Genomic DNA, 12500 nt, shown 5'->3' on the forward strand with positions numbered 1-12500 from the left:
TATAAGGCTCTTCCCCATCAAAAAACCGGCTTCCCTGGAAGAAGGATGGATGAGGAGCAATTGATGCTCCACGCTGGTAGGCTTGATAGGCGTCCCACATGGAGGCTGTTCTGTATGAAGGCCATGGGTTGCGAAAGTACTTGGGTGCGGCTGTTTCCTGGAGACTGGCAAGCGGTTTCGCGGGTGGGCCGTGGTGATCCCTTGGCAGGTCTGGGGTGGGAGGTATCTTGGCCACGGTGGGTGCGAGCATGGCGTGGTAGGGAACTAATAGCACAGTACATAATAGTCGGAAAGCAATACGTGGTACTAGCTGGTGAAAGAGAGACGGCCGGAACCAAATACGTCATCAGCTCAGGCAACAGGAACGATCTGATGAATGTTTCTCTGGCTTGTCTTGTCTTATCCAAGAAACCGATCGTTGGCCCCATGACTTGCTAGGTTCTCTGTGTCCCGATCTCTGTGCGATCTCTTCTCTACAGCCTCCAGCCTCCCGTACCATGCTTTTCGCCCCGGCTACCTCTCCCCCCAACGTCCGCCACCCCTATCCTCGACCATCCCCCGGCACAGAGTTCCTACACTTCCTGTTCCACCTCGCACGCTTGGCATTTGCCCCGTGAGTACATTTTTTTATTATATTTATCGGCTGATACATACTCTTACAGCATCATTATCCCTTTGCGGCTTCTCTATCAAACCCTCACAGCTCCTCTCACTATCTCTCTTCTACTCAAACTTGTCCTTCTTTTTTCCCTCTCTTTGATATCATTGGTACTCTCGGTACTTGCTGTTGGAGCTTTCTTCTGGACATGGTCTACTGGAGGGCCGATTGAAGCTGAAGGCTGGCTTGTTTATGGGTGAGATGCAGGAGATCTTTCTCGACCGGCAGGCGGCTGATTGTCTTACATGAAAGATCCAGGAAATTTAGGCTGCCCCATACGAATCTCCAGGTACCATTAAGCAGCATAATAGAAGATGTGCGATACGATATTCAGGTTGAAATGGAACTCCTCAGACCAAGGAAGGGCTCAGATGTGCTGGGTAAGTGATGCGTTCATGTTTCTCTTTACTATTAATGGCTAACTAGCCCAGATAACTTTATGCTGTCTCTTGATTTGATGTCAGCAAAATATCCCCAAACAGCTTTGATGAGCGCTGCTCAGCCAGTATGTACAGTTCGTTGTCATCGGTATAGTGCTGACCATGGTTCATTAGACCTTGGCGCCTTCGCCTCTGCCAGAATCATTCATCACTCTGCCTTCTCTCGCCACTCGTTTCATCCCACCATGCGTCCTTCCATGGCCCTTTCGATCCTTTTGCCCTTCCAAAATAATTGGATATGGTGATCCGGTTGATCAAAAGGTGTTGCAAAGACGCGCCAAAGCCGGTTTTTTAGAGCTGGCTAGTACTAAAGATATAGTTCCTCTCAGAAAAGACCTCATGGAAGGAGTGTTGTTAAAGCCCAGCAGCGCACCTGAATCGGTAATAGGTTCAATTTTCCTTAGCATAGGGCGGGAAGACTCCTTCACTGGGGATACTGAGGGGGAGAGTCATTCAACAGAAGTCAAAACGACTGGCTGGGTTGTCGTGCGCTTCATTCCCCGTCCTTCAGGTATCAGGTTGGTTTCTTACTTGATAGATTATCCGCCGAATCGTTACTCACATACAGTAGATGGCTTATATCTGTACATCCCTTCCCTCCCATCCTTCTGTTACCGCCTCTGTCACTCTCACTCACCCTATTATCGTCCATCTTTGGATGTGCAATAATTACCGGTATCCGACGAAAGCCTTCAAATTCCCGCAAATCCAAAAGGTCGCTGAAGGCACCGAGTAGATCTCATAGGATCAGAGACTCCAATGCACGCTCAGGCCAAGAGGGGACTGAACGCCAAGCAAGAGTACAGTATCGAGCCGTGAGGACGCGGCGAGCTAGTAATCATACCGACGCCGATTCCACCACATACTCAGAATCAAGAATACCTACCGAAAATACCAACAGCGCTTCAACGTCTGAGATAGGAGATAGAAATAGCATCGTTATATCAGATGACGAGAGCACCTCGTCTCGATAGCTCCACTGATAAGTGAACACAATGTTATGTATTCAATTATTTGTTGTGATGCACGTGTTGAGCTACTCCATGTCCGGATAATCATGACGACAGATAAAACTTCATCCTATGCGGCTAGTAACTGCGCATTTTCTCATGATGATATAATAAATACACACTACGTACAACAACAGAGCTGGATTAATCCAATTCCACGTTCTTTTGGAAGAGCCTGCTTAACCCAGCTACGTTCTTCTTCTCGCCTCAGATAACTCTGCAGGCCATATATTCCGTTCACTCAATATTCCTTTTCACTCAATATTCCTTTTAAAATACCGAGAGTTGACAGCATACCCGCTGAGCATTCCAAATACTGTCTCCCCTACTGAAAGGTAAGAATCGATGAAAGAACGGATGGCGGTGTCTGTAAAAAGAGACGTCTGGATGCTGTAGCCGGTTGCACGCCCAGTCAAGGAGATATTGAGCCATAAAGTAGTCACGCGATGAAATGAAGACGTATAAATGAATAATCGATCAAAAAGACAAACACAATCAATGTCAATAATAGAAAACGCTTCTCAGTACACAAATAATGTAGTGACTTACGAATAGCCAGTTGATTTCTTGACCCCGGCTAAAATAGTAGATATGGCTAGAAGGTCAAACACAATATGACCCAGACGTCCGAAGCCAAACATATTGTCGTTCAAGGGAAAGAGGCTGGATGATCCGAAAAGCGGTCGATTATGCAGTGAAGCCTCGCCTGAACTTGGCTTTCCTGGTATGGGGCGGGGGGTGGGAGTAGACTGATATTGTCGTATTTATGGCAGTGGAAACGACGATTGATTGTTCGCTTGAGGTTTTTGAGAGGGAAAAGGGAAGGAGCAAAGAGGAGGAGAGGACTGCGCGACAAGTTGAAGTGAAGTCAAAAGGAGAGATCGTCGGAGGATGGTGATGAACGATTCGGCCGCGACCATTCAGCTGCTCGCACGCACTTCTACTCGTAGTGCTTTTTTCGTTCATTCTTGTGTTCTTTCGTTAATAATGATTGGGTTCGAAGGGCTGATTGATCCTTCGCTTCAAGGTACATCATAACACGATGTCATCGATGCTTGATTGGGTGGATTATTGGGTTTTGTAGGTAATTGCAGTTGGCATGCGTTTATACGGGTTGGTCGGCATGATGGGCTTATATAACAAGGATGCACATGAGCGAGCACCAAAGTATCGTGGGGATGAAAAGCTAGACACCATGCTCTCTGCTGTTAAGGAACATCTCGAAAGAATAAATGGCTCTCACGAAATGTGCTTTACATCACATTGACGGGACAATGGAAATTATGTATTTAAACTTTGTGCATCATAAACGTAGAATCTCATAATAAGTGCTTCATATTATTGTCATCTTCTCAGCCTTTTGAAATACAGTACATAGCTAACATTATACAAAACTTACTGTAAGCAACAACATGATGATAGAGCCAAAGGGACATTGGTCAGGGTTGTAGGACACTGTGATAGATCGATATGATGATCCAAGTGTTTATAGCAAATAAAAGCTGTCTAACAAGAGTGGAAAAAACACCTTTCACAGATATGCATATCATCGAGACTCGTAATTGAGAGCTAGCACAATGGAAGTTAGATGCTCTTCTTGACGCCGGCTGCGGAATGCTTCATCCACTGAGTTTGCAGACCCATGTACGACGTCATGACTCTGTTGGCGTCGACTAGATCAGCGTACCATTCTCATCTGTGGCAACTACGTCCTATACTCCACTTACCCAAATGCGCCGAGGGTGCCTTCGTTCAAATTTGTATAGCCAAGGCCTGTGGCAGGGATCCAAACGTCTAGGGAATCACTGACGAGCTGAGAAAGTATACTCTGCCTTTGGCTGGAAATATCGTCAGTCATCGTTATAAAATAGAATGTTATAAAACGCACGCAAGCAACGCTCTTCCGCGCTCTCGACGCTCAGCCATCTGTCGAGCAGCTTCCTCGCCGCTCCTCCCCTCCTTCTCCTCCTCTTTGGCCACCTGCGAAGACAGTGCAAACCTTCGACTGTCTGCACGTAGCCTAACGAGAGAGGCGGAAGATGAGACAAGCGAACATACAATTCCGGCAAACCAGAATTTGTACATTAAGCGCACATATCGCTGGGTGGTGCTGCAAGCATTATTAAAAAAAAACGTTTAAGAAAAGAAAGACTCTCCTGTTGGCACTCACACCTTATCAAACTTCAGAAATCTGACCTGAGCTAACCATACAATCATATCTGCAGTATGAAAACCGGCATATCCAATCTGTCGACCAATTTGAGCTAGATGAGCTATTTGGCCTGGACCTTTGAGAGAAGTTCTATCTCGAGGTGGGGTTATCATCTATCACCATCCAAAGGAACACAGATAATCGTGCCAACTCACACTGGTCGCTGTGCCAGGTTCACCGCCGACTGGAGGAACTCGGCTGGACGAAAGAGACGCATTACTGGGCACTCATCATATTAGCATGCAAAGAATTAGCCACGGAGTGGGGAGCAAGTGTCGGGGGTCATCGCGCCTCGTTCCAAGCCCTTTAGATGTTATAAATTTATAGACCACTCTCACCTTTTCTACCATTAGCAAGTCCGGTTTTCAGCCCTTCGAAACGAGAAGCGGACTCCATGCGGCCTCGACTGAGCAAATACCAAGAAACAAGACGGGCCAGGTATTGAAGCAGCCTGGTTACCTGTATACCAAGTAAAACGTCTTGTTCAGCCAGGATTCCTTAATCTCAGTTAAAAACACTCTTGCGTACCTTGTCACGACCAACAGTCGTGGCCAAGATAGCCAGTGACCGGTTGACTTTTGGGTGTAGTATGATGTTTGTTGCGAGTGTACTCATGTCGAAGTATATGAGGGCTGATCCATGACACGCTAGATAGTTGGAGTTACTTTTTATATGGATTCTAAAGTGTCCTCTGTTTGCGTGCTGTCCAGCCGCACGAAGCTTCCGGCGTCGCTATAACCGGCGAACACGATCCCGCGACGAACACATGGCACCCGCATCACGAAGGCGCATGCACCAGCGAACGACGTATGTAGCAATTTCGGTGATGGCCGACTTGTGAGTTGCCGCCGCTGCTGCAATAATAAAAACGGACAACAGTACGAAGCGACTGGGGAGGCTCGTAGTAATGAAAAATGCAGGATGCGCTTGCTTGATCTCTCTAATCTCAGAAAAATGTTCAAGCGACTCCCTAGAACCCTTTTGCAGCCCTCATCTAGGCCTCCGCAAGTCTGCTCTCAATGCCGCAATCTATCTCAATTGCGCGCACCAGTGCACATTTCCCAGTTCCCTCGATATGCCTCTACTATCTCCGACAGACAAACTAAGCAGGCTCGTATGAGCAAGCTCCCTGTGTCTCATAAACCTCCGAAACGACGGCTAGAAGCCGCTTCTCAACCACTTCGAAATGCAGCTTCCATAACAAGAGGGCCGGTTTTGCAGTGTATTGCCCATACAACAGCAGAAAAGTACGATCTTATCGCTCTAGGCACAACTCTCCAGTCTTTGGGTGTTCGATGGGACGAAGTACCAGAAGGCGACCCCGATAGGGCGCTGGTTATTGGACCATGGAAAGGGCGTGGTGGTGCGGAACGTCTGATTAGCGGAAAGGACGTTCGGTCTACATCCACTATAGCTAAGAGCCCTGCGGTCGAGTGGGCCGAAAACGAGGGGGTGGATCTGAGAGATATGGGGTTTGGCTACGGAGAAAGAGGCGAAATATGGGTATTTAGCTCTGGCTCCTTCGTTACATGGGGCCTAACCGAAGAGGAGGGAAAGGCGTTTTTGAGGCAAGTGATCAGAGGTGGTCGGAATGTTGAAATCGACCGAGTGTCCCCGAAGGAATGCGAACTGGAGGAAGTAGATTTTGTCGTCGATCCTACAGCGTGAGTCTGAAATCGGGTCTCTTTGAAGTGCTAAAAGTGCCGCAGCAAGACACACATCCTCGGTAACCTCATCCTACTCGGTCGACCACCTCAGCTGTCGACGTTTCATTATTCCCCTTCTCTTGCCTCTTTATTAGCCAGATATACCTTGTCACTGTCGCTCTCCCGATCATCGTCCTTATCAGTCCTTGAAGAGCGGCTAGACAATCATTTAGCATCTGTATCAATTCTGCCTAGGACTTTAGAAATGTATGGACGTCAGCCTTTACCTCGTAAAGAGGTGATCAGAAAAATGGGAGAATTAATGACTTTGAGGATGGCTGTCAACACAGCTGGTGGAGGACTGGATGATACCCCTGAAGTGTGCTTTCCCCCTTGACATTGGGCCAATTCTGACTATTTCACTTAGTTCTATTGGTCTGAACCCGAACTAGAATGTGAGTCAGTCGAGTTGAGAGACGAATTCAGGTCATGCTGACTTGCTTTAGCCTATTTCGACTCTGTTGCAAGCGAGTTCGAAATAAAGGAGCGTATAGATGTATTTAACAAAAAAATCGACTACGCTCAAGAAGTGCAAAGCACCCTGCGGGCACTTTTAACCGAAGTAAGCATTTGGCGCTATTTTATTTTCGAAGAGCTAACGTCATGCAGTCATCGGGGCACAGGATGGAGATGATCATTATATTGCTCATCAGTGTGGAAGTTGTTATCGTAAGCACGCTAATTTCTATCATCTTGGCGCATCCCACAGGTTAAATATGCGACAGGTCCTTATCCGTGAAGGTCCCGACCTTATTCACAAGCTGTTGGAGATCGTCGGAGTGGCCCCGGCAGAGGCTGAAGATATTACAGAGAATATCCAGAAGGTCGCCGATAAGTTACCTTCAATAGGTGCCATTTCATCGCCAGCGATTCGTCATACAACAACACACTGGGCAGATGGTTCTGAACGATATGTATAAACTAAATAGATTCCAAGATTCTCATGCACTTCTCATAGACACCTTTCGTTAGAATAACTGGCCAGGCCAGCACAGTCTCCAGCTTATACGCGCAACGGTTAAGCCACGATGGGCTTTCCTACCGATCAACGAAGTCTGGGGCCAGGAGGACGTTCTGGGAACTGCATGTTACTGTAGGACGTTACCTTTCCCCGGGAGTAGATAGAAAGAAAACAGAACGTAAAGACAAGGAGGGACAATAATTACATCTCTCTTCTCATTTGTTCGCTGCGGGCGGGGCATATGCTCAATCTTCGGGTCAAGAAGTGGGTCATCCTACGCATATATCATGAATGAGACAGTCCAAAAGGAAAATCTTGGAGACTTCTATAGATATATTTCTAAACCCGCGAGATCGATATTTATTATTGGAACATTTTGCGTTGTACTTATGATATACGTAGTTGGAATAAAATTGTACAACTTCTCATGTTTATGTAACAGGATACAAAAAACTACTCGGAGTAGTGCGACAGTGGTTACTCGGTTCGATTAGAATTTTGAAATTCCTCATCGAATGCCGTCAGGCGCGCAGGTTCGAGTCCTGCCTGCTCCTACTTTTTTTTTAGCTGTCCATCTTCGTTTTTAATAAATATAACTTTTGAATGCACATATCTTTTAACGGAGTAATTAATACATTTGCAGCTGAAATAGCAGAGTCGTCGCAGCAAAGCACGAAAAAATTGTATTTTTAATTGAAGATGGACCGCTGGAAAAAAAAGTAGGAGCAGGCAGGACTCGAACCTGCGCGCCTGACGGCATTCGATGAGGAATTTCAAAATTCTAATCGAACCGAGTAACCACTGTCGCACTACTCCAACCAATAGAAAAATAAAGACAGCGAATATTCTATTTGTCCTGAAGCCTAACGACAGTTATCGGTTCGTTATACCAATTTTCGTGCAAATAGTAATCTTCCTTCGCAGCCATGTATGCAGCAGTTGATAGATATATAAATCATAATTTTAATTGAGAAGATCACACGCCGTTTTTAAAGCGAAACCCGATTTTCAAAAGGATCGGTGATTTGGCTGTGTTATAACACCCAATTGAGGTCCCAAACGATGACGTTACAAATTCAGACCGACTTTGCGCTTTTTTGGACCTTTTACTCACTATAGTAGTTCTGTATGTAGATCGTCGTCTTACGTATTATGCACTACTCTCGACCATTCAATTACCATTTTGTACATAAATAATCATTATCTCCATCAATTACGCCTCGTACCAGCAACAATTGACTCCTACCCATCGAAGTGATCGATTCCTCGTAGAGGAAAACAGCAGCCATCACGCAATGGAGCCGAAAGTACGGCGGCCCACATTCGTTTAATTTGAGTCCCCTCAAACAGTCTCTTGCCTTCCTCTCCTCCCCCCGAAATCGCAGAGACAACAAATGACTGGCACATCTTGGGTAATGAAGCTCCTCCCCTTTCCCATTCCAGCTCTTCTTTTTCACCCGACAACTTGTCCTTTACCCCGAAGGACATAACCGGCTGTATTTCTCTGTCAGCAGGCTGTTACCTCGAGTAACCCAACTCAGTGAAAGCTGTGGCAAAGGAAGAGCCTATTCCGGCGCAGACAGACCGATTTGAACTGTTCCATCATCTCTGGCATTACACATGACCAGAGACCTTTCGCGATGACGTTCGCGTATATCCGGGGACATTCACCCGTATTTTCAATCGTATCGAGCCTACTTAATCTTCCAGAGCCGATGTGACATTCCTTAGCTCCCCAGATCAGCAGCTCATCCGTTTTCTCTATCACTCCGGCAACCCATCCTCTCTTTAACAGATCCCCCAAGACCTTTGGTATTGCCTTTGGCCATGTCCTCCACTGTACTGCATGTGTACTCAAGGTTATCTCAATCAAGGTTATCTCAATAGATGGTCTGCGAAAAGCTCTGCAGAGAGAGAAGATACCAAGAATAAGGTGGGAGAGAGGGGGGGCCGGAGCTAAAAAGGGCTCGAACGTCTAGTTGAGCAACAGAAGGCGCGACGTCCCATACGATTCTCAGATGGAGAGCCCAGCTTAGAGCCCAGCTTATATGGGAGATGCACAGCCGGGTAAAATTCTCCGTCACTAATTGGACAGAACTCTTTATCAAGATGACGATGGTGAAAGAGAGGATGGCAGCTTTCTCCTGACCCTCAACTTCTCCATTGACTGGGCCGATCCGTCCGAATCCCGAAAGGATCCGGCACGGTCAATGGGCCCTATAGTGATGCAGTTGGCCGATCTCCCCAATCAATATAGGTCGCAGTTCCTGTACACGATGTTGATGGGTATCACTCCTGCTCCAAGGGAGCCTCCCAGTTGTTTCCTTCATCGCCTCCTTCTTCCCTTGGCAGTGGAGCTTCTCAGCGCACATTGTGATGGGTTATGGGTCAAGACACCAAAATATCCTGAAGGTACGTCGCATTTGCTTAAATTAGCCATTTCTGTTAACATCATATATTAGGGCGGCTGATTTTATCAGCCTTGGCACGATTTACTGTGACCGACCTGCTGCTGTGGCTGTTACCGGGTGCCCTCACTACAAGAGGAAAGACTCGCCATGCCTCAAATGTCTGACCCCCCAGAGCAAAACGAGAACAAGAAGGGTAGCCACCTTGGAGGTTTCAGGATTGAGGTTTCTGTCCAAGCACCTACACTTGAAAGGGCAAGGCAGCTTGTCAAAGACTCGGGTCTGCTGCAGCTCAATACCTGGTTTTACAACTCTAGCAACCCACACCTCCAAAAGTTCAAACTGGATATCAAGACAGTCACAAAGGATTTGTACCAACCCGGCCTTCTTATCCTCTAAGGTCCAGTAAGGAGCATTCGCTTGCTATGAAGACTCAGCAGCTGGAATTCCTACGGCAGTTTGCCTACCGTGGCGTCAAGTTCCTCAATGCGCGGCCTACATCGCAATATAGGACACTTACCTCCTTCTGTAATTATGCGCTTGGCCAAAAATGGCCTGTTAGAAGGCGTTGAGCTAGATGGGTTTGGCTCCCCAGTCAGCAAATGTCCCACGTGTCCCTCGGTGAGCAGGGAAAAGGACCTTCCCGCAAAAGGCAGCACTGGAAAGGATATCGGACTCCATGTTCGCCGTAAAAGGTCATCCGTCGATCTTCGATCTTTTCCCTGGCTTCGACAAAGTCGCACATGCCGTCGTTGAGCCAATGCATGCCCTCCTAGAAGGAATTCTTCCTTGCTACATTAGGAAGGTAATGATATTGGGAAATTTTTGTGCGATGCCCCCTGTCGATTGGGACATAGAGGGAGATGCTGTGAATCTCGCGGGCGACGGTTGGCGACGACGTTCACAAACATCATGGAAAAGGGAGTTCAGCTGGAGAATAATCCTGAGGACATTGAGAAGATCCACGAAATCGCGTCCAATGTGTTACCCGGTACTGAGGTTGATGGCGATCTTATTCTCTCCAAAAAGAACCTCTTTCAACTGGAGTCCATGATGGAGAGGGTTATCGTTCCTCCTTACATTGACACGGTTGGAAAGGGGTTTTTCACCAAACAAGCCAAGCCTACAGCTTCCCAATGGCGTATCTGGGGTGAGATCTTAGGACCCTTGCTGATGCCTTGGTTATCGGCTGTGGAACGGTCTGCCGGAGCGCCTTTGCCTGACCAAGGGTTGACCGTAGCGATGAAGCTCTTCGCCATCGTGAGGTACAGCTTGCAGTCAGCAATCTCGGAAACACTCACGACTTCGACTCCTGATTGATGATTTTTTTTAACCTTGTTGCCCGGCTCCATCCTATCTGCCATCACGAGTGACCAACTTTCATATCGTCAAAGCACTTCCCAAACGATATCTTAGCCTATGGTCCTTTTTACGGATGGATGGCTGGTAGTCGAGGGTACTCTCACCCCCCTTGCTTTAGTTTCTCCGACAGAGATAAGAACTATCCGAACAATATCTTGTCAATCTTTATCATGCGAATATCATGCATAGCTAATTGTGTACCATCCAGATCTTAAACACGGCGGACAAGAGGATTGTCTACTTTGAGAGCGGCTTCGTCCGCAGCAGGAATGACGCATCCTGTTTTGTCGTAAGTAGCCAGTCGTCGGTGATTACTGTTGTGGTCTTTATCCAGGCATGTTGTAACCTTGACCCTTTAATACATTGAGGTCTCGACTTGCCCGCGAGCCTAATGAAGTCCTTTCATCTGGCGAATAGAGCTGGGAAACCAAGGTTGTCCCCTCTGTCGCCATATAATCATCCCATTCTCTGAGAACGAAACTTCTCATGGCAGCGACTTGAGTAGGTTCAACGCTTACTTGTTGAGGTGCCGCATCTCCTTTGAGCATGTTATCGGCTTTTATAAAGGCCCTTTCCGGTTTGCGAAGGGTGTGAGGTTCCAGATTCGATCTTTTCGCCTGCTGGAACTTCTATAGTCCTACGTCCAGACCTCTTTTGTCTTGCATATGCTTACATATGACGATGTAATGGAGGGAAGAACCTTGGATGTCGGCCGGGACGTGTTCTACCTTTAAAAACCAATGCATATTTGAGGAGAAGGATAGGCGAGGGAGGCCTCACCTTGCAAGCGAGAATGAGAACCAAGAGGCAGCAGGAAGGTTTGTGTCTTTTAGGAGGTGATCTCAAGGTCCCAGTCACACAAAGGTTTGGCAGCAGAGGGAAAACTGTACCGCCCTTTTGTTGAGTGAGCGAGTAAATGGGAACAGCGGAGATCTGCCGAGAGGGAGTGAAGGAGTTTGTGGCAGATTGGTTTCATATTTTCTAAAAGAATCTATTATAGTTTTTCTTCCTCTCATGCAACTCAAGACGTCTCATGAAACTACTAATGATACATGAACATTGATTGAGACCGAACACAGTGATATTGTTGAGCCGTGTGCGATATATATATACCACAGTTCGAGCTATTCGCTTCCTGTATGACCGGTGTTAAAACCCAGCCTTTCCTATTTTAACTCCCACAGTTCTTGACGACGAGCTTTCTCTTCCAAAGCAAGCCGCCTCTTGATGATTCCTTCATACACTTCGTCCATGTGGCACCTGTGTTCCAATTCCGCCTGGTATCGCTTCTCGCGGGCTCCCCCATCCTTGTCAGCGATCTCCTTCTGTGCCGGCAAAAATTGCTGGAAGTGTTCTTCCCGCTGCTCCCGATTCAAAGACAAAGTATCAGCCCACACATTTTTCAAGGTAGGACTCAGATGCTGGCAGCATCTTCCTCTACGTCCCAATCGACAGAAGGCATCGCGCAAAACTTTCCCACTATCATTACCTTCCTAATATAGCAAGGAAAAATTCCTTCTAGGAAAGCATGCACCGGCTCAACGACGGCACGACTACCAGCCACCCATCCGTAAAAAGGACCATAGGGATATCGTTTGGGAAGTGCTTTGACGATATGGAAGTTGGTCACGCGTGATGGCAGATAGGATGGAGCCGGACAACAAGGTTAAAAGAAATCATCAATCAGGAGTCGAAGTCGTGAGATTTGTGTCTCCAAGATTGCTTTTCGTCAAACTTTGCACA

The 12500-nt window shown here is 47.1% G+C and overlaps 6 protein-coding genes and 2 non-coding genes across 8 annotated transcripts in view; 4 read left to right on the forward strand and 4 right to left on the reverse strand.

Moving 5' to 3' along the window:
• CNA02140 (conserved hypothetical protein) overlaps positions 1–264 on the reverse strand; it is a 1857-nt gene extending 1593 nt beyond the window's left edge. Inside the window, exon 1 of the mRNA XM_566598.2 lies at positions 1–264. This exon is cut by the window's left edge and continues 313 nt beyond it. Coding sequence (XP_566598.1) covers positions 1–250 — 250 coding nt within the window. The 5' untranslated portion in view covers positions 251–264.
• A 154-nt stretch (positions 265–418) lies between these two features.
• CNA02150 (expressed protein) lies at positions 419–2126 on the forward strand. Its single transcript, XM_566600.2, has 6 exons — positions 419–613; positions 663–854; positions 911–1038; positions 1090–1163; positions 1213–1616; positions 1670–2126. Exons 1-6 carry the CDS (start codon positions 498–500, stop codon positions 2070–2072), a joined length of 1317 nt encoding a protein of 438 aa, XP_566600.1. The 5' UTR covers positions 419–497; the 3' UTR covers positions 2073–2126.
• CNA02160 (expressed protein) lies at positions 1980–3005 on the reverse strand. The gene is made up of 2 exons (XM_024656055.1): positions 2658–3005; positions 1980–2498 (listed from the first exon to the last, which is right to left on the reverse strand). The coding sequence occupies exons 1-2, from the start codon at positions 2747–2749 to the stop codon at positions 2363–2365; spliced, it is 228 nt and encodes a 75-aa protein (XP_024514127.1). The 5' UTR covers positions 2750–3005; the 3' UTR covers positions 1980–2362.
• Positions 3006–3633: 628 nt separating this feature from the next.
• Positions 3634–5058, reverse strand: CNA02170 (peroxisome organization and biogenesis-related protein, putative). The gene is made up of 7 exons (XM_024656197.1): positions 4849–5058; positions 4659–4779; positions 4476–4539; positions 4279–4410; positions 3997–4218; positions 3836–3946; positions 3634–3768 (listed from the first exon to the last, which is right to left on the reverse strand). The coding sequence occupies exons 1-7, from the start codon at positions 4933–4935 to the stop codon at positions 3693–3695; spliced, it is 813 nt and encodes a 270-aa protein (XP_024511854.1). The 5' UTR covers positions 4936–5058; the 3' UTR covers positions 3634–3692.
• A 201-nt stretch (positions 5059–5259) lies between these two features.
• CNA02180 (cytoplasm protein, putative) lies at positions 5260–6980 on the forward strand. The gene is made up of 6 exons (XM_566606.2): positions 5260–5984; positions 6030–6345; positions 6394–6421; positions 6473–6588; positions 6636–6695; positions 6752–6980. The coding sequence occupies exons 1-6, from the start codon at positions 5275–5277 to the stop codon at positions 6944–6946; spliced, it is 1425 nt and encodes a 474-aa protein (XP_566606.2). The 5' UTR covers positions 5260–5274; the 3' UTR covers positions 6947–6980.
• A 466-nt stretch (positions 6981–7446) lies between these two features.
• Positions 7447–7541, forward strand: CNA02190. Its single transcript has one exon. It is a non-coding gene; the product is annotated as a tRNA-Ser (tRNA).
• A 167-nt stretch (positions 7542–7708) lies between these two features.
• On the reverse strand, positions 7709–7803 carry CNA02200. Its single transcript has one exon. It is a non-coding gene; the product is annotated as a tRNA-Ser (tRNA).
• A 360-nt stretch (positions 7804–8163) lies between these two features.
• CNA02205 (hypothetical protein) lies at positions 8164–11722 on the forward strand. The gene is made up of 3 exons (XM_024656056.1): positions 8164–9399; positions 9450–10914; positions 10966–11722. The coding sequence occupies exons 1-2, from the start codon at positions 9198–9200 to the stop codon at positions 9560–9562; spliced, it is 315 nt and encodes a 104-aa protein (XP_024514128.1). The 5' UTR covers positions 8164–9197; the 3' UTR covers positions 9563–10914; positions 10966–11722.
• Positions 11723–12500: the final 778 nt, after the last annotated feature.

The sequence above is a fragment of the Cryptococcus neoformans genome, chromosome 1 (genome assembly GCF_000091045.1).
Source record: "Cryptococcus neoformans var. neoformans JEC21 chromosome 1, complete sequence".
NCBI classification, from domain to species: domain Eukaryota; kingdom Fungi; phylum Basidiomycota; class Tremellomycetes; order Tremellales; family Cryptococcaceae; genus Cryptococcus; species Cryptococcus deneoformans.